Source organism: Grus americana, chromosome 19 (assembly GCF_028858705.1).
Source record: "Grus americana isolate bGruAme1 chromosome 19, bGruAme1.mat, whole genome shotgun sequence".
NCBI lineage: Eukaryota > Metazoa > Chordata > Aves > Gruiformes > Gruidae > Grus > Grus americana.
Window position 1 is genome coordinate 5,496,193 of NC_072870.1, and position 22,216 is coordinate 5,518,408.

Consider the following 22,216-nt stretch of genomic DNA (forward strand, 5'->3'; position numbering starts at 1 on the left):
GCCCCACCAGCTCCCTGGGAGCAACACCTGGGGGGGAACCAGCCACATCCTCCTACCACCACTGCCGTCCTGCTGCCGCGTAACCACTGACAAACCAGAGGGTAAAAAAAAAAACCCCTCAGTGAGAACCGCTCACTTCTGCTGCGTTGGTTTTAACTTGCAGCAGCTGCCAGGCCTGTTCCTGGCTGAGAACGTGGAAAGCGCTTCTGTTCACAGGCCCGCTCCTGCCACAGCGTCCTCTGCCCCTCGCAGCACTGACACTGCGCTGCCCAGCTGCTCCCCAGATGCCAGCACTGCACAAGCGGGGGTCAAATTAAGAAGGTTCATCCAATTTCTCTCTTTTACCAACTACATTGCCCCATACCCCCAAGGAAAGTTGTGGTTAGAGAGAAGCCCAGTGAGCATGGCCCTGGGCACGATACCTCTGGGTGCAGACTGGAGAGCCCGGCCTGCCCCAGCAGCAGTCAAGCAGGATTCCCACAGTTATAACAATAAAGATTTCCGTGTGCTTCTGGAAAACATCAGAGCCAAAAACGTAGTGACAAGTTTTTCTTGTTCACGAAGGCACTTTGTACAGAGGAAGATACAAAAGATCTCCCAACACACACATGCTGTACCAGCAGACATTTAATTCCTGAAACGAAGAGCAGCCCTGGCACTGCCAGAGGGACAAGAGGATTTTCTAGACCCAGGCCAGCTGGAAAGTTGGCTTAATTGGTTTCACCAGGAATACTAAAAGCACAGGCCTTTGGGGTATAACAGCTGCAGGAGGTCTGTGCTCTGCAGACAATTCCTGTGGCTGAGCTGAGGAAGCCTAATTTTGAACTATTCAAATCTTTGAAATCACCTCCCACACAGAGACCAGTGTCACCCTCCTGTCCTCGAGCCCCTCATCATCATACCCACACACTCATGTACACAACAAAGCTGCAAAAAAAAAAAGGGAGATAACAAGGAACCATTCAGCCTGGCCCTGTGCTAACACTGCAGAGCAGCACAGTGAGCTGATGAGGACTCTTTGGTCCTTTTGGAAGGCGTGGAAATACAGCGATGTTTCACCAAAACGGCAGGCTGCACGTGGCTGGCTGGAACCCCGTGTATTACAGAGACTGTTATCAAACAGCCCCAGCCCCTGGGGGCTCAGCCTGTCCCTGTCCGGGGCAGAAGCGGTCCAAAAAGTCCAGGTAGGCCTTCTTCTGTGGCGCAGCCGCGGGGACGAAGTGCCCGCCGGGGTGGGTGAGGACAACAGGCTCCACGAAGTGCTGGGCCAGCTCCCTGCTGAGGGGGGCGGCGATGACGGCATCGGCATCACCCACGACGTGCAGCGTGGGCAGGGCGATGGGATCGCGGTAGAAGTGGCCGTGGGCCGGGGCGCGGCTGGCGAAACCGGCCACCAGGATGGCGAAGGCCACGGGGAAGCGGGGGTCGCCGCGGGCCCGCAGGGCGCACACCATGGCGGCCAGCGCCGCGCCCTGGCTGAAGCCCAGCAGCCCATCGACGGGCCCATGCTCCGCCAGCGCCGCTGCCACTGCCGACAGCGACTCCTCCAGCCCCGCCGGTGCCGCCGCCACCTCCGCCGCCTCAAAGGTGCCGGGCCCGGAGAACCACCAGCCGCGGGGGGGGTCGTCCCCGTCGTCGTCCTCGCCACCGCCGGGCACGGAGTGAGGCGCGCTGACCATCACCAGCTCTGCGCGGCCACGCAGGGCTTTGCGCAGCGCGCCGGTGCGCTGGCGGAAGCGGCGCTCGCTCTGCCGGTAACCGTGCAGCCCCAGCAGCCGCAGCGGCCGCCCCTCCGACATGGCGCTACCGGAAACCGAGAGCGCCGCTTCCGCCCGCCCCCCCTTCCCGCCAAAACACCTCACATTCATTGGACAGCGCGGCGAAGGGGGCGGCACCCTTCTGCGCTGAAGAGCCAGCACGCCCCCTAGCGGTGGGAGGTCGCGGCGAGACGGGCTCCGGCCGGGACGGGGCAGCCCCGGTGGGACCGGGAGGGGAGGGGAGGGGCGGGGCCCCCCGTGCGACCGGGGGCTGCCGCGGGCAGAGTCTGCAGCACGGCCAGGCTTTGCTGGGACTCACTCCCCGCGGGGAGTTGGTTCGGGTGTGGCAGGCAGCGGTGGCATCGAGGGACCGGGTGTATCTCCACCCATGCCGGTGCCGGTACCGGGAGGCTCTGGCAGTGCTTACCCTCGGGGTGCCGGTGCTGGGGCCGGTGCCTGTGCCCACACCGGGTCCCGGAGCGTGGCGGCAGCAGGACAGGGTGCAGGCTGTGCTCAGGAGGCTGCTGGGCCCCCGGTGCTCGCCCTCTCCTCACCCTCCGCCGGGGCGGGGGGCGCGGGCGGCTTCCCCTGCAACCGAGAGGGGGGGTGTCAGGATGGGGCCCCAGCCCCCGCCTGGCCTGTGATGAGCCTGCCCGTGCTCAGCCCGCAGCACCCCACGGGGCACGGCTGGGGGTTCCCCGCTCCCGGGGAGCTGCGGGGCCAGGCGGGTGCACGCCCCGGCCAGGGCTGGGGGAGCTTCCGTGTTCCCCCCCGCGGCCGGGCTGGCACCGGCCCCGTTACTGTTCACCGGGGACAAAGCCACAGGGTGGCGCCTTTGGCACGCGGTACCGGGCACCGTACAGCACCGGGCGTTCAACCCGCACCAACGCTCCCACTGCCCGTCCCCTCCACCCCGCAGGGCCACCAAAAGTGCGGGGACGGAGAGGGGACCCACTGCCCCGGTGACACCCCGCTGCCCCGGGACACGCTGCCCACCTGGGCCAGCCGGCCGTGGTGCAGGGACTGTGCACCGGCGTGGTTCACCGTCCACGGCCCCAGGGACTGGCTGGCGTAGAAGTCCATGGGGTAAGGTTGCTGCCACTCCACGTCCCGGAGAGCCACCGCGGCCTGCGGAGGGGACAAGGAGCTGAGTCCCCGAGCAGTGCCTGTGCGGGGGGGAGCCAGCAGTGCTGGGAGAAGTCCCAGCGTGGCCGCTTTGTGTGCTGAGCAGGGCACTGCCGGAGGGAAGCTCGTGGCACCAGGATTCCCACTGGTTTTACAAGAGATCGGAAATCCCAGCGGCACACCCAGACCGTACAGGGAGCTCAGACGGGGAGAGGAGGGATGCTGCCCGGCTGCAGGGATGTCCCCATCCCGGTGCCTCGCAGCACCACAGCTCTGCGGGAGGCTCTGGCACATCACCCCACGCCAGGGCTGGTCCCCCCAAAACAGGAGGGGGGTGCTCACCTCATAGGGTGTCAGTAGCGGCTTGCTGAAGGCTTCTCCCCAGTCGATGGAGAGCCGGGGACAGGCTACCTGCACCCACCTGGAAGAGAAACACGTGGCAAGAGATGGGGACGTGCATTTTGGGAAGAACAAGCAGCAATGAAGCGCTGCAGCAGCCGCCGGCAGGAAGCTGAGCGGGCAGGGAGCAAGGTCCCTACAAGTGCTGGAGCCACCTTGACAAGGACAGCCACATCCCCTCCCCGTGGGCACGGCACGCGCAGGGGTGCACAGTGCCAGCCTGGGTGACGCAGGACAGACGTGGCAGGGACGGCTTCCAGTGGGAACTGGAGGCCTGGACAGGGATGGGGACCCCAGCGTGGGGGGCCGCAGGGGGGTCAGCAGCACTTACGCGTCCACGTCAGGGAAGAGCCGCAGCTTGCTGGGGAAGATCTCAGACAGCAGCACCCGCACGAAGGGCCGGCCCAGGGCGTGGAGACGTGACTCCAGGTGCTGCAGGGGAAAAGGCACCCAGGGAAGCTGGGGGAGCCCAGACAGATGCCCCCAACAAGCCCCCCAAGCCCTGCCCACAGCCCCTTCTTGGCCACCAGACGCCCTGTGGGTCCCAGCTCTGCCCCACGGCCACATCCCCTTGGTGGTCACGGGTCAGGCACAGTGATGTGGACCACGGCCATGGCTCCAGCTCGCGCCCAGCTCTCCCTAGCACGTGTCTCAGCCTAATGAAGTAATTACCGCTCAATGACAACAATCTGTTCTCGTTAGTGGCTGCCTTCCCTGGGACGCCTGCCTGCCATGGGCTGGCTGTGGTCAGAGGCTGTGGGAGGATGAGAGGGGCCCAGGAGGGCCCAGGGATGTCCTTGTCCTTGTCCCCCACTGCCTGGGCCACAGCGTGACAGTGGTTGCCAGGACCTCACCACTCTGCTCTGACCGCTGGTCCCTGTGCTGCCCCAAATCTCACCTGTGGCTCCCCAAAAATTTCCAGCTGTAAGCGGGGCTGCTGTGCTCAGGGCACCCCGTTCCCGTGGGGCAGGACACCACAGTCCTGCTCCCTTTGCTGGCTCCGGGGTGCAGAAAGCACCATCGCAGCGGCTGAGCAGGGATGGTGAACCTGATCGGAAGTTCATCCAATTAAAACAAACCCAGGGATTAATTGCCCAGCTGCCTGCACGGGGGGGCCTCTGAGGCTGGCCAGCTTTCCTCAGTGAGGGGCAGGTTTAATGAGCCCTTGTCCAACCTCCCTCATCTGCTGCTAATTGCCCTGCCCGCTCAGCTCGGGGGCACGCAGACCCCGGCCAGTGGCAACCGACGGGCTCTCAGCGGTGCCAGGTCTACCCTCACCCCGGCGGTGAGGCCACTGTGCCGATTGTGCCATCGCTCACCGGTCCTTCCCCCTGCCCAGGAGCAGTGCCCGGTGCCCAGGAGGGAGCCGTGGGGAGGGGGCCGGTACCTGCAGAATGCCGAGGGAGCCCTGGCGCCCCAACGTGCCCAAGATGAGGCCCCAGCAGCGGGCACCAGTGGCGGTGTGGATGGCATCCTGCCGAGCGCGGCGCATGCGCTCGTGGCCGTAGTGCTCCTGGGAGAAGACCTTGCTGTAGGGATCGTACCTGCAAAGCAGAGCGGGGCTCACACGCACCCCATGACCTGCCCACACCCCATCACCCTGCTCCTCCAAATGATGCCCCTCCTTCGTTAGCACTAATTGCCTCCCATAGCATCTCTCCCTCTCAGCCCATGTAAGGCCCAGTTGGCTCATTAGGGCACAGAGAGGGGACAAGGATGGGGCTAAGGTGGGTGTCCCACCACAGCCCCCCCCCAACACCCAGCACAGCCTAGGCCGCCGCTCGGTTCCACGCTTGGCTCCCCACCCCGTCCCGGCTCATCAATTATGAAGAAATCTTTGATTTGTTGCTTTGTTTGACGAGGAGAATTTTAATCAAATCCCACTCGGGTTTCAGCAGCTTCCCCAGTGCCATAAACCTGACGCGCGCCTCCCGTTAGTAACAAACGACCTACTAAGAAATTCAGATTTCGCCAAATGGGCCCAGCCTTTCGCTCTTGATATTTCATCTGCTTTCAGCGGCCTCATCATTGCGCTTTATGGCCTCTGCCTCCAGCAGCCGGGCTTTAATGGCTGCACCTCCATGAGCTTTCACAGGTACTTGTCAAAATGTTTATATTCAGCCGGAGTAAATGGCTGGCGTTCGTCTCCCCGCCGCACCTCTTCACCCGCCCTGCAGCCCCTCACCTGCCTGTGCCCGCTGCAGGCAGCTGCCTGCCCAGCCCCGGGGTAGGGGGTGTTCCTGGGATGCACAGTGGGGACAGCTGGTCCCCAGCGTGCTGGGGGAGCTGGGGTGCTCCTCACCATGGGGTTGTTGGGGACCAGAATGGGTGCCCACGGGCTGCCCGTACTTACAGGCAGGTATCCCCAGGTTGCCCGTACCTGTAGGCAGGTATCCCCGGGTTGGCGATCATGATGGACTCCAGGTGGAAGCGCCCGTCACCCAAATACCTGCCAAAAAGGGAGGGAGAGCTATGGCACGTGGGAGACAGCAGTGCCCGACGGTTTCCCAAGCTGCGCTGTGCAGAGATGCCGGGAGCCCGAGCTTCCGTGCCAGGACCTGGCGGCAGCGGGCACAGCTGGGAGTCCCCACCCCTGTGCAGCCCCCCGGCACGCCACGGAGGGAGAGGCGGCCATGTTGGGGTGAGGAGGGATGCCCACGCTGGCGTGGGGTGGCCGGGAGCTGCTCCATCTCAACGGCTGGTTCTAGACGTTGCTGCTTCCATTTCTAATCGGATTTCAAGTCAGCAATTACATTTCAAAGCCTTTCATTCAGCTGCCCTAATGGAGTGAGGGCTTGGAAAATGAATTCAGACGTAAAACTTGACTAGATTTTGCCCTTAATTGGAGAATGACATTTTGGGAGATCAAAGCTAATTTGTCTGCAAAAGTTAGCCCCAGAGACGGGCGAAAGAAGAAAATAATAACGCAGGGAGGACGCAGGTACGCCAGCTGCGTGCACCTGCACGGGCAGCCGGTTGGTACCACACTGTGGCTCCTCCGGCAGCAGGAAGGACCAACTCTCACTGATGTGATGCCAGCCTGGCTGCCCCTGCCTCTCCCAATGCCCTTGGGGAGAGATGGAAAGCAGCACCTCTTCCCCTGGCCCCGGTGTGGCTCAGGGTGCAGCCGGAACCCCCACCGACCCCCTGTCCTGGCAATCGCGAGCCTGGTGCCCCACATGGCCGTGCTCGGAAGGGCGCTGGTGCCGTTGGCTCCCGTCAGGGCGGGTGAGAAAGGGCTCGGCGGGGCCCAAACCCACACCCAGGCTCCCCAGTTCCCCCCAAGGGTGGGGTCCTTGTATTTATTTATTCTGCAGCGCACTGTATTCACAGTACATTAAGCATTTCCATTACCTAAAATAATTAGGTGATAGGAAGCGAAGTGCTCCCTCTAATTTGCTGTCCTTAAATAAAATTAATGTTGCTGTGATGTTGGGCCCCGGCCATTTGTCTTTTCCAATTATCCACCCGCCCTTCCATCTATTATCTATTCTGATATACGACTCAATTATTTCCTCTGTGCTACGAGCACACACCACTCCGAGCAGCATGGGGAGCTGAAGGGGGCCCATCCCAGCCTGTGGACATCCCCCCGCCACTCCCCAGAACCGCCCCCCAGTTGCGTAGGGGGTACAGGCAGGGCAGGCAGCCTGGGCCAGGCAGGAGGGTGCTGAAGGACCCCGGCACTTACACGACGGCGTCTGTGTCCTGGGCGAGCCGGGGCGACGTGCAGCCCAGGATCTCCCCTGGGGACAGCGGCTTGCACTGGGGCACACACACCTTGTACTGGGAGCGCAGTTCCTGTGATGCTGCCTGCGGGAGACACGGGGTCAGCGGGGACAGACCGTGGCATGGAACGTGGCCAAGGCTGGTGGTCCCCGGCACTGCTGAGGACCCCTGGGGACACCCCGGCCCCGGCAGTCCCGGCTCCATGGGACACCAGTGGCAACGGCTGTGCTGTTGTGCTCCAGCACAGCGATAGCAGAGGGGAGCCGGTCTGCTCGGGCGGCACCGTCACGGAGGGCAACGGCTCCGCACAGCTGAGATGCTCAGCAAGGCTCAGCCAACGTATCAATTAAAAGACAAGGGAAAATGCTTAACGCTTCGATAGCCCCATGTTTAGACAGACATGGCTCAAGAGGCTCATTCATCTCCTCCCGTGCTGCCCAGCCGGCCGTTCAGGGGCAGACAGACAAACCCGCCGGAGCTTCCCCTGCCGCTGCCAGTACTGCATCAAAATGCCAAGTGCTCCACCGCCTGCCCTGACATTTACAGAGCAGCTCCCGGGGGAGCCAGGGAGGGGTGCCGCCATGAAACATTGATCAGAGTTATTATAAAGTACTTGATCAACATTACGGCAACAGCATATTATCACAGCGACTTGTCAGAGGGGAACCGTCATCACCAGCACCCCAGGGCAGCCACTCCAGCCCCAGAGCCAGGTCAGGGAGGGACTGAGCTGGGGCCAAGGCTGGAGGGGGGGGTCACAAACCCCGTCCTGTGCACAGCACTGCCGGGGGTCCCCATCTCACCTGCACTGTGCAGACGAACTGGATGGTGCTGACGAGGGCCAGGGAGGTGCCTGCTGCGAAGTTGAAGCGAATGGTCTCAAGGAAATGGGATGTGTCAATCTTTATGTCCACGAACACGTAGAGCATCTTCAGCCCCTGCGTGGCGTCGATGGGAACTGGTGAGAGGAAGAGAGAGGGTGTGAGTGCAGGGTACACCCGGGGTCCTGGCGAGCCCCCGAATGCTGCCACACGCAATTGGGGGATAAAGCATGTTGGCAGGGCTCCCTGCACCCCAACCACCCCAGTGCAGCCAGGCCAGGGTGGGCTGTGCCACCCCTCTGCCCGTGCTGGCACCCCAGGCAGGGGGTGCAGATGGGAGCTGCGGAGAGCACCCGCTCATTTCTCTCCAGATAATGGCAGCCTGGGGAATCAATGAACACAAATCTAATTACCCCCGGTGCTAAGAAGCCTGTGTCACCACGATTAAGTGAATAATTAAAGTACACAGAGTCCACATTGATCCACAGCTCCGCGTTCACTTCCCATTTTGGTGCTCTTCCCCTGATCACAATTAAGTGCAAATTACTCCCTCTCGTGGGGCACGTGGGACCGGGAGAAAGAGGGCAAGTGCCTGTGTGCTGCGTGGGGACGTGCCCTGCCATTGGCCATGGGGCTCCCCGCGAAGACAGCTGCACCAAGCCAGTGCCAGGAGCACCGTGAGCAGCCTAAAAAGAGCCCAGCAGCCTCTCAGCACCCTGTGGGCACCCCAGGGTGCCCTGTGACCCCATCCAGCCCAGTGCAGGCAAGGATCACATGGCCATGGGCAGCAGATTGCAGCTGGGCTGGTGACAGGCAGCCTGGCAGCGCCTGCCTGTCCCTGCAGGGAGCAGCTCCAGAAGACATGACTCCTGTCCCCCAGAGCAGCCCGGCTCTCACACCAGCACGCTCCCAAGCACCCTTGGATGCAGCCCCTTCCTCCCCTTCCCCCTGTTCATTCATGTAACAGCAGGCTACAGACCAGGGGTTTTATACTCCCTGTTCCAGTGGTGCTCATAACCCTCCTTCCACAACAAAGCACCTAGCACAGATATTTATCACCATGAACGCTCACGCCGACGTGGCTTTCAGGATAGAGTTCTCAACTGGGGAGTCAGTATTTCATACGGAGCCTGATGCAATTCTTCAAACCCATTTATATGGCCCCATAAACGTCCAGGACGGCCGCTGGGTGTTGGGAGCGCGGCGACGGCAGGGATGCATGCGCCTGCTGCTCGCTATGACAATTCTGCCGATCCACCTTAAAACCCAGAGCGTCTTATTGTTATTTTTGGGCTGATTCCATCCTGGGTGGACTTCAAAGTTAGCAGCATCTGGGACAGCAGCGCAGTTTCCATGGCAACTGGATCCAGAGTACCGTCCGCCTGGGGAGCACACAGCCTCCTCCTCCCTTCCCCGCCCAGCTTGCGCTGCACCCGCAAAGCCGCCTTCCCTGGCCCCACGCTGGCCCCCCGGCGAGCAGGAACCCCAGGCCATCGCTCCCCTCTGTTGTCGCTCCCGACTTCCCCCCAAAGCTCACAGCTGCAGGGTGGGGGGGCCAGAGCAGCCCTATCCTCATCGGTGGCTCCTGGGTAAGCAGGGTCCTGCGAAGCCACGGACTTGCCGTTCTGCTCTGGAGCAGAGGGTTGTGATTTGGGTGTTGCGGCAGCGTGTGGCCGAGCGGGACAAGCACGCCTTGCTGCCCCTGAAATCCTGCCCGCAAGCAGCTGCCCAACCAGCCTGGCCCCGTCCAAAGCTGGCAACCGAGGCTGGAGAAAATAAATCCTTTTGGGAAGGGATTAGCCCTTGGCACTAAATCTCCGAGCTGGCATTGCGCGGGGTGGGGAGCCATTTGGCACGGCACGGTGGTGGTGGTGCAGCCTCCGTGTCCCACACCCGGCTGCCTCAGCAGCACCCCGGGGCCGAGCGTCACCTACTCAGGCAGCTGTGTCCGTAGTGCACCAAGAAGTCCGCGCCCAGGGCCCGGGCCGTGTAGTCGTCCACGCAGCATGCGCCGTAGGTCACGTCACCCATCACCACCGCCTCCGCGTCCGTGAACCTGGGGGGAGGCACAATGGTGGTCACGGCTGGCTGCCGTCACTGCAGCCCACATCCTGCCCCCCAGCTCTGTGGCACGCCACTACTGGGGGACCTTGCACTGCCGTTGAGCCCCTCGCCACGCGCCAGAGAGGATGAGCACTGGCTACTCTCCGAGATGTCAACATGATTAAGCTGGAGAGCGGTAATCCGCCTCTTCAATTGGGTAAAGCTGTTTGCAATTCAGCGGATTATCTGCTCATCAAACAATACGCTGCCAGCTTCCTAATGCTCCAGCGGGGAGAGGAGAAGAGGGAGACCCAGAGCAGCGTGGTGCCGCCGCTTCTGCCAGCCGGCCCTGGGGACCAGAGCCGCCAGAACGTGCAGAACAGCCACCCTGGTATCCCCAGCTGTGCCAGCCAGGCTGGCCGAGCCACCATCCCCCTGTGCCCGGGCACCAAGAGAGCACCCCAGCCCGCACCCAGCTGCACCACCCACGGGTGCCAGTTTGGCCGAGCTGGGTGTACTCCAGGAGCAGCTGGTGCTTAGGTGGCACTTGGCGAGGAAAAGCACCGAGGGAACGTTGCTGATGTCCCCCACTCTGGCATTCCGGCACTCCGGCCCAAGCCCACCCAGCACCCACGAGCCAGTGGAGGGGCACACACCGGCACCGCGTGGCAAAGCCGGGGCTCTGACATGATTTAAAGGCGCCACCTTTCTGGGTATTTTATTGCACCATTTGGGGGGATTATTAGCTTGGCTGCCTTCCCAGGGAATGAAAGCAGGTATCGCGATGACAAAGCCCCGTGCCTGGAGGGGCTGCTTAAACCAGATGCTAATTCCTATTTACCCCGAGGTTGCAGCCAGGGGTGTAGCTCGGTGCCAGCAGGGTCATAGGGCTGTGGAGAAGGGGCCGGGGGAGGCAGGCACCCCAGCACAGCGTCATCCCCCCTGGCACCCGGTGTTGGCTGGGGGCCAGGGTCCCGCGCGCTCCCCCCCAAGCGCCAGGCAGGCAGGGAGCGTTACGTCGGCGGCAAGAATAGAAATGGTGGGCAGAGCTGGGCAGATGGCAGAAGGTGGAGAAATGGCGGAGCGTGCTGAATATTAACAGCTCCGGCCCATCCGTCAGCGCCCAGGGAGGGGGACAGGGGAGCGGCTCTGCTGGAGCATCCCTGGAGAGGGGCAAAGCCATCGCCGCCTCCTGCATCCAGCCCAGGCATCTCCTGCTCCCTGAAGTGTCCCGTACGTTGGGGATGTGGTTGGGGACCGTAAGAAGATGGACCAGATCTTTGCCAGCACCCAAATCCTGTGGTTCCTCACTGCCAGCGCAGCCTGGACAGGAGGACGGCTCCCCTGCTGCCTGCGCGGCCATGCTGTGGGGTTGGGGGCTGCCAGCGAAGGTTCGAGAAGACTCTTCCCCATCCCCCTCCCTGAGCCCCCAGCCCCCTCCTCTAATGAGAGGTGATGAGATGAACATGAATCAGACTCCACACATCTCAGCAAAAGTGGAAAATTATTCAGCTCCTTAAGATTCAGGACGGGGAGGTCTGACTCAGAGCGGCAGCCAGCACCGCTTAATTTTTTATAGATTAAAATGTATGCAAATTGGCCCAAACCCCAGAGAAAGTCCCTGGGGGTGAAGAGCAAGAAAGTGAAATAGCAACAGTGGAGGGAGGGGGGCAGAGGCTGGCGGAGGCGCCCGTGGCCCCTGCCCAGCACGGGGGGCTGTAGCCAGCAACATGTGGCCACCAGCTCACGGGTAGGGGAGAGGGGGCTGAGTCCTGCTCCAGCTATGGAGAACCGTCCTGCTCCGGCTGTGGGGAGCGGAGCCACAGCTGGGCAAGGAGCAGAGACGCCACGGGACAATGCCTGGTGAGGAGGGAGCGCAATGGTACTGCCATTGCAGCCGGCAAGGCTGGAAGGGTGCCGGCAGTCTGGGAGTGCTGGCAGGAGAGGCGCAGAGGTGCCAGGATGGCACGCACCAGGGTCACCCGCGCCGGCCGGGCTGGATGGTCAAGTGGAGCAGCAATCATCTCCTGAGACAAATCAAAGGCAAGTGCGGGGGCCTCCCCTTGATGTTTTAATCAGTTTGGTGTCGCCGGAGCCTTTCATCAAACTACAGAGGAAGGAAACGTCAATTAGCAGCCACCTGCCTCTGACACGGGCCGGGGAGCTGCTCGCCAACCAGATCGGACCGGGATGCAGGCGAGGGGCAGCCATGGGAGCGTCCTTGCAGGTGTTTCGTGTCCCCGCAGCTCATCGCAGCCACGGACGGGACCCAGCAGCGCGCCGGCAGGGAGGACGCAGTGACGGGGCTGTCCCCACCCAGCACTGAGCCGCTCACTACAGCTGGGAGCTCATGAATATTGAACACGTGGGGAGGTTATTCATCTTTTACGTCCCGCAAACCCCAGCTCATTCTGAAAAACCGCCCGGCCTGAGCATTTTTCTCATCTCCCCCTAATTCATTATCTCCTCCTTTAAACAGATGGCTCCCGAAATCCCATTTGTAAAGCGCCATGCTCAGCACTGGCAGGATGCACACCCGGGCAGGCCAGGTCCCAGCCCTGATCCCAACTGCTGGGACCTCTGGACCCTCCCAGCCCTGCTCTTCCCTGGCCAGCGTGGGATGGAGGTGACAGCGACCTGGAGACCAGTTTGGGAGCTGAAAACACCGGGACAGACAGGCGCACACAGGGCCAGCATGTCTCCAAGCATGGGGCGGCCGCAGGCGCAGGCGCTGGGCTGGAGTAGCCCTGATTTATCCCGGCCCCTCGACAAATAAATGAGAGCATTTGCTGCTGGCAGGAGCGTGGGATCCCCTGACACCGCAGCAGCGTGTGAATGATACTGTGCTGGACCTCACCCCGTGAAGCAGAGCTGCTCTCCCAGGCAGAGAGGAGTCCTCAGCCCCGGCACATCCATCGTGCCTGGCTTCAGCAGCCCTGGGCAGGGAGGGGTCTGCAGGGACTGAGCTGAAAGCGGCTGGTCCTGGCACTGCGAGGCTGCTGGAGGATGGAGTCAGCACCGAGATGCTGGGGCGCTTGTGTGTCCCACTGGGAATGGGGACATGGAGTGGGCTGCTCCTTGCTTCACAGCCACCTGCCTCACCTGCGTGTCGCCCTTCACAGCACAGTCACACTGTGGCATGGTGCCACCTCCCTGCCTGGGGATAAACAAGAGGGTTATGCCCTGCAAATACTCCATGCCCTGTTCCCTGGGGAAAAGGCAGAGCCCCACAATCACCCCACAAACCTTACACCCACTGTCTGTCCTGCAGCACCCAAACCCAGCCCGTCCCAGGGACGGGTGCCAGCAGGTGCCGCTGTCCTGGGACGTGGGGGCTGAGTGCAGCCCCGGCCAAGAACAATGCATTTAATTAGCAGAGGAGCCCATCACCAAGCCCCATTACCAGATTCCCAACTTCATTAGTACAGGAAGGCTGCACGTAATTAAAATAATGAGTTTGCAATTTTACTGCAAACAGCACTGGAAGAGCCCTGCTGCAGCTGGGCAATCACCGCCCGTGGGCAGTGTGGGGCCCCGCAGAGCATCTGCAAGTGGGTCAGGACGGGGAGCGGTGCATGTCCCCACAGCCCCCCAGGAGCAGCCATCTCCAGCTGGGTCCCCTCCCCTGAGGGGACCTCCCCCTTTGTCCTCAAAGGGGGTGCAAGGGCCAACCCCATCCTCCCAGGGAGCATGTCCCAGGGGCACCCCAGCTTTGCTGGCCTTGCAGCTGCAAAAAAGCCAAAGTAAGGCAAACCAAGGGCTCAGCGCATGGTGGTGGCAAAGCCACCGCGGCTGTTCTGTGCCCAGAGGGTGCCTTGTCCCCTCTTCTCCACAGCCTGGCCACAGTCCTGCCCATCGGCACCAGCTCCCTGAGCTCCGCAGGGACAAGAAGAGGTGGCGTGGGGCACGTGGCGGCGGGCACCGCACCTGCGATAGCGGGTCCCAGCCCTGGGAGGTGACAGCCCTATAGACCCCACATACTCCCCCCCTGCCTGGTCCCCCCCACGTTGTCACCACCTGGGCTGAGGTTTTAAACATCTCCAATGAAGTGAGAACTTCATTCTCCCTAATGATGCTGTTGTGCGGTTAATGACGGTGATTAAATTCCCCTGCACAGCGTGCTGCACCGGCTGCCAGCGCCTCCAGGTTACACTTAAAGGACAAGGGGAGAAGGGAAGGCAGCGCCATCCGGCAGAGCTACGTACAGCACTGTGGCACTGAGGTCAGATCCTGACTTGTGTCAGTGTTCCAGGATGGCCCTTTGGGACTTCCCAGTGATGCCACCAGCTTTCCCATGGCACTCAGTGCCACATTGCTCAGTGACGCATCACAGATCTGCCTGGCCAGGGGACCTGGTGCCCTTGTCCTGCCACCCGCCAGCCCCAGGAGGGGACAGCCTGCATGACACCAAGAACCTACTGGGCACACCAGCCTTCAGGGGCTTTTTTGACCTTGCTATAGTGGGGCACTTCAAGCCATGCCAGAGCTGCGTGCACGATGTTTAACTCTTTGCTGCTCAACCAGAGGTGATTCAAGACCCCCTGTCACTCCGGAATGTCCTCATATGCCGCTGGGCACACCGTGGCACGGTCACTGGGATGCTCTGCGCGCCCCTAGCACTGCCTCACACGGATGTTCAAAAGCCATCGGGACATTGGCCGTGCCAAGGCTGTGACAGAGCAGCCTGCGCAGGCATCAGGACACCCCTGGGGCCCCCCTCCCGCCATCGCTGGTCCCCACTGCCAAGCCACGGCTGATTAGCAGGAGCCGCTCGCCCCGTCGCGGCGTGAGGAGATGGAGGGATTAGCAGCTGAGAAGCCTGACAGCCGACTTTATTAACAAGGAATCAAAAGCCCAGCTGAGAGCCCAGCTGATCTGTCTGCTCCAGTCCCAGTGGGGGGAGAGGAGGGGTCCGCTCCTGGCTGTGCCCCCGCCCCCGCCCCCCCCCCCCAAACTGGCAGTGCAGGGGGCATTGCTGCCGCCTCCCCGGCATGACAGCGGGTGGGCTGGGGGGCTGCCACCCTCCCCGAGCCGTGGTCCGAGCTGCCCCCACGCGCCTCTCCACGCTGCCGCCCCCCAGCACGAGTTACCCTCCGCTGAATTACATCAGCCGTGACAAACGGAGCCAATTTGGAAGGTGCCGTGAGAGCGTCGTGATGCAGTTTCGGCAGCCCGCCACCCCGCCAGCTCAGCAGACCCTGGTCCGGCCGCCCCCCCACCTTGCAGCCAGCCACTCGCTCCAGCGCAGGTTCGATAATGACAAACCTATTAACGCTAATTAACTGGGCCTCACACCGGTCAATGCTGTAAGTGTGCTCTTGATTTCAAAGGCTCCAGGCTAAGTACCCCGCCGGCCTTTCCCGAGGCAGCAGCTGTGACACTTCGGCTACATCTTCATCCCCGCAGGCTCTCGGGGCTCAGCGAGTGCCATTGCAACGCTGGGGAGCCCGGATGAGGCGCTGGGGGGGCCCCCACCCCACAGCCCCTTCCCCTCCTTGCCCCCACCGGGGCTCCCCAGAGACCTGCTCACTCCCACATTGCAGTGGGGGATGCAGTGACACCGCCATCCCCCTGCACAGGGACAGACGGACTCACAGAAAGCACCGTGTCCTCCCTGAGCTGCCCGTGCTGCGGTGGAGCAAGGCCACGTCCCCACTCTTGGCCCCCAGCACTGCTAGGCCACAGCACAAATATTTTATTAAAAGGCAGCTCCAGCAGAAGGGATAAATATTCCAGCTGAGCTGCAGCAGACACGGCTCTGGTTGAGCCAGAACACATGGGGATGGGCACCATCGCCCCAGGGACACCAGCTCCAGGCTCGGCTCCGCAGCCATTACCAGAGCACACAGGGGAGGGGGAGCTCGCTGGCATCCCCAAACCCCAATTCCCACCAGCAAGGAGGGAGCAGGAGGCTCTGGGGATGGGCTGAGGAGAGGGGTTACTCGCTGAGCAATGCCCCCCCCCCCCCCCCAGGCACAGGTATCCCCGGCACACTGTCCTTGCAACCCCTCTGTCCCCACTGGGGACACGCCACCCTGGGGCTGATGGTACCCCGAGCTGCCGTCCCCAGCCTGGCCACGGCAGCCACCGCCGAAGCACGCGGCTGCAGTGATTCCCGTCACGTCGGAGACTCGTCCGGCCCCAGCACCGGGTGAGGAGGGCCAGCAGGAGCAGTGCCCGAGCCGCGATTCCACATTAATGCCAGCGATGAATACTAATAGCAAGAAGAGGCAGGCACTAACGATGCCACCTGCCGATTCACACCTCACCTACTGCAACGTAACCGGGTCCCAAGCGCGTCCCCAAGAGCGAGGACAGGGCTGGGCTCACTCCTGCCCGCAGCCACAATCCTCTAACCGGCAGTGCTGGTACCCGGCATGACCACATCCCCAGCCAGAATCATGGATGGCACCTGGTGCTCCTAGCAAGGGACCGGCAGCAGGGTGTCTCCGGGTGCTGCATGGTGGCACAGTGAGGGAAGGATTCGGCCCTCCTGCTTGGCCTCGTAGCCATCCCCCATCCAACCGCCGACACATCAGTGCTGCCACATCCCTGCTCTTGGCCAGGCACCTCTCCCCAAGCAGCACCCATCTCCCACCAGCACCCCCAACACCCAGCAACCCCCCTCAGCCCTGCAGAGTACCCCCAGCAGGGAGGGAGAGTCCAGCGGTGATGCCAGCACCCCAGCATCCACCGGGAACCCTGGCATTCACTAGAAGTGGGGCTTAAGGTTTCATTCAGATAAAAGAGCCCCTTAATCCGCTGCCTTTGAAGTCGGAGACATGAAAGCGGCTGGGTGCCAAAGCCGAAGAGGAGGCAGCTCCGCTTAAAGGGACAAGCCCACGCAGAGCCGCCCGCACTCACACCCGTCCCCTGCCCCACGCCCCCATCCCCTGCCCGCTCCCACCTTCCCACCACTCCTTCACCCAGCCCGAGCGTGGGGCTGCTGCGTCCCACAGGGGAAACGATGGCAAAGCAGGGACAAAGCCCACAGGCACGGCTGCCTTCCTACCGGGTGGCTGCTCGGCTAACGGTGGCGGGGAGGCGAGCCTGCTCGCCCCGGGAAGGCAGCTTACTAATGAGTGCCATGACCCCAATGGCAGACGAGGCACGCGGTGCTATTAGCACTAATTCACTGTGTGAAAACAGAGAGGGGCTGGGGAGGGGGCAGCCACAGCAGGGAGAAAGCCAGTGAGTGGGGAGGGAAGGAGGGAGGGAGGTGCGCTCGGCAGTAAGGAGATTACGGCTAATTTCTACAAGGTGCCTGCATCCGCTGCCGCTGCAAAGCCCAGCTCCTCTCCGGTGCCTCCAACCTCACCTCCCAAGCGGCAGAGAAAATCAGGAAAGGAGCCACGGGGAAGGGGCCACCTGGCAGGACCCACTTGCAGTCACCCACTCTGTGCAATCACCGTGGCCTCGGGCCTCCCCAGCCGGGGAAGGGCTGCTCCAGAGCACCTTTGTGCTGCCCCAAGAGTGGCACAGCCAGACCGTGACCGCAGGGACAGGACGAGACCACGCAGGAGGAGCGCAGGGGACCCGCGCAGTGGTAGCGGCCCCGCTGCCAGCCCTCCCCTCGCTGGCTGCACTGCTGCGGCGAGCGCACAGGCACGGAGCTGGCGTCAGCCGGTTGTTAACACGGCTGCTCTCCGGCTCCATCACCCCAGCGAGGGCCCCGACACGCTGAGCTTGTCAGCAGCTCCCGGCAGAGCGGCGAGGGGAGGAGAAGCCAAGCGGCAAGGGCCAGGCTGGCACGGTGCCGGTCCCTGTCCCTGGGGCTACCAACGGGTCCCTGTGACCTGCCGCAGGGCAGCGACGTTCCTGCACCCAGCCAGGCTGTGGCCAAGGTGTCCCCACGAGGGTAGTCACACTGCGGCCCTCCCACACCCCCCTCAGCAGTAGCCCTGGGCCTCATCCTGCCCAAGAAGCTCTGTCTGGTGGCCACCCCATTCCCAGCAACAGCCCCCATCCCCTTGCCAGCCCCCCAGAGCCAAGCGGGGAAGCACGGAAAAGCTGTCCTCTTACCGCTCAATGATGTCTGCGATGGTGCAGGCGAACATGAGGAGCCCTTCTGGCATCTGCAGGGCCACTGGGAAAGAGAAACAGCCCCAGGGTTAGGAGGGGCTGGAGGGAATGCGCCGGGGACCTGGGCATTAGCTCCCAGGGCCAAGACACCCAGCTCAAGCAGCAGCAACAAGAAGGACCCTCCCCAAAACAGCCAGAAATTGGCCAAAAGTCCCAGCAGCTCCAGCAGTGCATGTGGTCCTGCTTCAAGCTGTATCCATTCTCCCTGCCTGCACCCAGCCTCTGCGCACACACCTCATCCCTTTTTGAACCTGCTGACACTACTGGTCTCTCCCGCTTCCCGCAGTAATGAGTTCCAGATTTTAATTATGTGCTGCACAGGAAAAGGTACTTTCTTCTGTTTATTTTAAACCCGCTCCTAATAATGTAAATGCATGCCCCTGGTTCTCCTGGTACAAGGAGGAGTGAATAATCATCCCCTATTCAACCTCCCTGCATCATTCACAATTCTATATCCCTCTATCATATCCCCCTTCGTTCGCCTCTTTTCCAGCTAAAGGATCTAAATCTATTTAATCTCTCCTTGTACAGAAGCTGTTCCAAACCTTTGATCATTCTTGCTGCCCTTCTCCACGCTTCCCCTTCCTGCCTCTCTCCCCGTTTCGGGAGGGTGGCCGGCAACAACGCAGCATTGTGCCTAGCAGGAATTTATTCATCAACGAATGATGTTTCCTGGTTTGCTCCCTCCTCACAGCTCGGAACAATCCCTTTGCCTCTGCAGCCTGGCTGGGCCCCCCCAGCGCCTGGGGTCCAGCCAAAAGCCCCCCACGGGTGCCCCTAGGCTGCCCTGGGGCAGTGGGGAGGAGCAGAGACCATGCTGGGGGAGACGAATGGAGGAGGCCCCGTTAATCCCGTTGTCGTTTCACCTCCTGATCCCACTAAGTCATCCCAGCTCCAGCGGTATCTATCCAAACACCCTCTCCATATCCTCCTCCAACAGGAATCCTCGCACTGCCAAGCCCAGCCTGCTGGCCAGTGCAAAGCTCTGTAATGCCCTGGCCCAAACCAGGCTGATCTCACCCTGCTCCAACCTGCAGGACCCAAGGAAAGCTGCACGCGCTCTGCCAGCCCCTGCCTGGCTTGGCAGGGCTGGGCAGCTCCCGGTCCCGGCATTCCCCAGCCCATTCGGGACCATTTGGGACTGCCACCAACAAGCAGACCTGCAAGCAGCTTTGCCTCCCCCAGCGAGGGGTTGGCAAGAGGCAGCTGGGTCACTCTCCACCAACGTGGCACTATGGGGACAGGGGGTGACAAGCCAGCCCCCCTAAACGCTGCAGCAGGCAGGGTGCGGGCAGGGTGTGGGCACGGTGCAGGCAGGGCTGGCCGCAGCCCGGCAGGAGGCTGTGTTCCCTCAGCAACGAGCCCCTGGCTGGGCTCTGCACGCGCAGATTTTTAAATCCCAGCACGGCTGGCTGGCTGATGGGCTCCGCTCCCAGCTCTGAAGCCTAAATCCCAGCCGCATATTTACATTTAATTAGGAAGTGCCAAGCAGCAAAACGTGGCAATGACAGCCGGAGCGGCATGGCTGGGCGGCCTCAACAGGCAGCCCTGCCTCCTGCACCACAGCCAGGACGGACCAGGCAGCCCTGCGGCCTCCGGCCCCTTGGCATCGCAGCCAGGACCGGCTCAGGCGGCAGCTCCCGGAGCATCCTCCGTGACACCCGCCAGCTCCTGCCAGCCCTGCCAGCCCGGTGGCAGCCAGCAGAGACATTCCCAGGTGGATGCAGCATTTCAGATCCAGCTCCACCCAGAGCCCCTGGCACCACACAACCCCGTGAGCAGCCCCTGCCCATGTGCAAAGCGAGAGTGGGGACGCTGGTGGCGCCCGGGGATGGAGAGGGAGGCTCCATGCCCTGATACCAGTAGCCGATCACACACCGAGAGCTGGCTCAGCCACAGCAAGATGTGCACGCCGGGAAGGGGGACAGCCCGGGTGTTACCCCACAGCATCGCAGCACCTGCTCGGGTCACTCCCCACTCCTCCGGGGCTACAGCAACCCCCCCTGCCCCCCCTGAGGACTCCAAAGAAGGTTCAGACCAGGACATAGCATAGCCCAGCTCCCCACCAGCCCCTCCAGCCCCCCGGAGCCAGGCATTGTGGGACTCCCCCTGCCCGGCTCTGGCAGTGTAGCAGGAAAGCGCAGGGAGAGAAGAGAGCAGCAGGGACCTGGCCAGCGTCCCAGACACATCTCACAGGCTGACAGGTCCGCGCAGCTCAACCTGTCCTGTCCGATGTGATTATAATCCAGAGATACAGATCTATTAACACCCCTCAAGGGGAAGAGATCTCGCCAAGACAGAACCTAAACATGCCAGGGCATACTGGGCAGCTCAGCACCATCCGTGCCTCAGCAGCACGAGCCCCGTGCCCTGGCCTGAGCAGGTCCCCTCGCCACTGGGAGCTCAGCAGCACCAACCTGCCGCACCGCAGCCCCAAAACCCCTGGTCCCCAGGGCCGGTGCTCACCCCTCCTAGCCTGAGCCTGCCGAATCCGCCAGACGGTCTTGGGGATCTCAAAGTTGTAGTTTCGAGGCAGGGCCTCTGCCGCCTTCTGCAGCTCCACATTACTGAGGATCTCCTCGGGGATCTGCTGTGCCGCTCGCCGTGCGGAGCCTCGTGCTGCGGGACAAACGGGGTGGCCTAAAGAAGCGACCGGGAGGACAGCACACCCCGTACCTCACGGGTTGCTGGCATCATCACTGCCCTCATGCCACCCCGGGGACAAAGCAGGCAGGAGAAGGGGGTGGATTTCTACCCTTCACGCTGGGGGCAGGTTGCTGGCACTTTTGGGGGGGAAAACACTTTTTTTTTTTTTTTTTTACCCCAAAAGCACCACTGTAACTATGTGAAACCCTATGAGTGCTCCACCGGGCACAACCCCCCCCCACGGCTCATCCACAGGCGCCATGGGGGCACCCTCGGGAATGGGGGGGAAGGTCCCTCTTGCCCCATCAAGGGGATCCCATTCTCCCATCGAGGAAAACGCACCAGCAACGGGTGAGCCAAACCCGTCCCCGGGAGCCTTATCCTGAAGTCGGCCCCCGCCAGCAACCGCCCCCCTACAGCTCGGCGAAGCCGGAGAGCGGCGGGGGAGTGACAGCAGGGGGATTATTCACTATTTCCAGCCCAACACCGGCACTCATGAGCCACCAAACCCTCCCCGCACGGCCCACGGTCGAGCCGCTAAAGGGCCAGCTGGGCCGGGACGGCGGCGGGGGAGGCCGGGACGGTGGCGGAGCCACCGTCCCGGCCTCCCCCGCCGCCGTCCCGGCCTCCCCCTCCGAGACAACCGAAATAGCGCCTGGTACCGACACCGGGAACCCAGCGTTGACCCGGCCTCAGCCCACCTGCGGCGGACACCGGAACCGCGCTCCCGACCCTCACGGAGGCCGCCATGGCTCTGGAGCACGTGAAGGCGGGAAGGCAGCACTAACCGAGCCCCGCGCTAGGCCAAAGCAGTTGCTGGACGAGAGATCGAGTACGGGAGCGCGCCGCCGGGCCCCGACGGGACGGGTCGTGCAGCGGGGACCGATGGGTCCCGGCGCGGTCCCGCCCGGCTCCTGGGTGTGCAACGGGCTATGACAAGCGCTGTGATGTCGGGGATGCCCCTCCTCACGGCGAGGCCGTGGTCCCGCCGCATCCCTCTCTGTGCTTACAGCCTCGGGGCTGCCGGTCCCACGTTAACGCAGGGACGGGGCGGGGGCGCCGGGGTCGTTGTCATGGTGACGGGTCCGTGTCCCCCCCCGCAGGAGGCACATGGGGATAGCGGGGACCCCCGGGGGCGGCAGGGGACCGGGGAGGCAGCGGAGACCCCCCGGGGACAGCGGGGACAGCAACGCCCCCGGTGGGATAACGGGACCCCCGGTGGGGCAGAGGGGACGAAGCGGGAAGGACCCCCGAGGGGCGAGACAGCCCGGGGGCAGCGGGGTCCCGGTGGGGTGTCGGGACCCCGATGGGGAGTGCGGGGACCGCAGGGACCGGGGAAGCAGAGGGAACAGCAGGGCTCCCGTTGGGGCATCCGTGACCCCGGTGGGATAGCAAGGGCCCGGTAGGGCGGAGAGGACGGTAAGGGGGCGGAGGGCACCGTAGGGGGCGGCAGGGTCGCCCGGCGCGGGGCGGCGGGGACGGTGCCAGGGCGGAGACGACAGCGAGAACAGCCGGGACTCCGATCGGGTGGCGGGACCACGGCGGGACACCGGGACACCGTGGGGCGGAGGGGGCGATAAGGGGCGGAGGGGACGGTGGGGACGACAGGTCCTC

General features: G+C 62.9%; 2 protein-coding genes across 4 annotated transcripts; both read right to left on the reverse strand.

The window, feature by feature from the left end:
* Positions 1-536: 536 nt before the first annotated feature.
* OVCA2 (OVCA2 serine hydrolase domain containing) lies at positions 537-1,868 on the reverse strand. The gene has a single exon (XM_054847619.1). The coding sequence runs from the start codon at positions 1,866-1,868 to the stop codon at positions 1,116-1,118; it is 753 nt and encodes a 250-aa protein (XP_054703594.1). The 3' UTR covers positions 537-1,115.
* Positions 610-21,381, reverse strand: DPH1 (diphthamide biosynthesis 1). Of its 3 annotated transcripts, XM_054847612.1 has the most exons (12): positions 21,304-21,368; positions 20,423-20,575; positions 17,897-17,960; positions 9,766-9,887; positions 7,814-7,968; positions 6,973-7,094; positions 5,662-5,730; positions 4,669-4,825; positions 3,613-3,713; positions 3,225-3,303; positions 2,754-2,885; positions 610-2,345 (listed from the first exon to the last, which is right to left on the reverse strand). In XM_054847612.1, exons 1-12 carry the CDS (start codon positions 21,350-21,352, stop codon positions 2,271-2,273), a joined length of 1,278 nt encoding a protein of 425 aa, XP_054703587.1. In that variant the 5' UTR covers positions 21,353-21,368; the 3' UTR covers positions 610-2,270. The 3 variants fall into 3 exon arrangements, with proteins under 3 accessions (XP_054703587.1, XP_054703588.1, XP_054703589.1); XM_054847613.1 differs by lacking the exon at positions 20,423-20,575 and having other exon boundaries at positions 21,304-21,352; XM_054847614.1 differs by lacking the exons at positions 17,897-17,960; positions 20,423-20,575 and having other exon boundaries at positions 2,213-2,345; positions 21,304-21,381.
* Between the last annotated feature and the right edge of the window lie 835 nt (positions 21,382-22,216).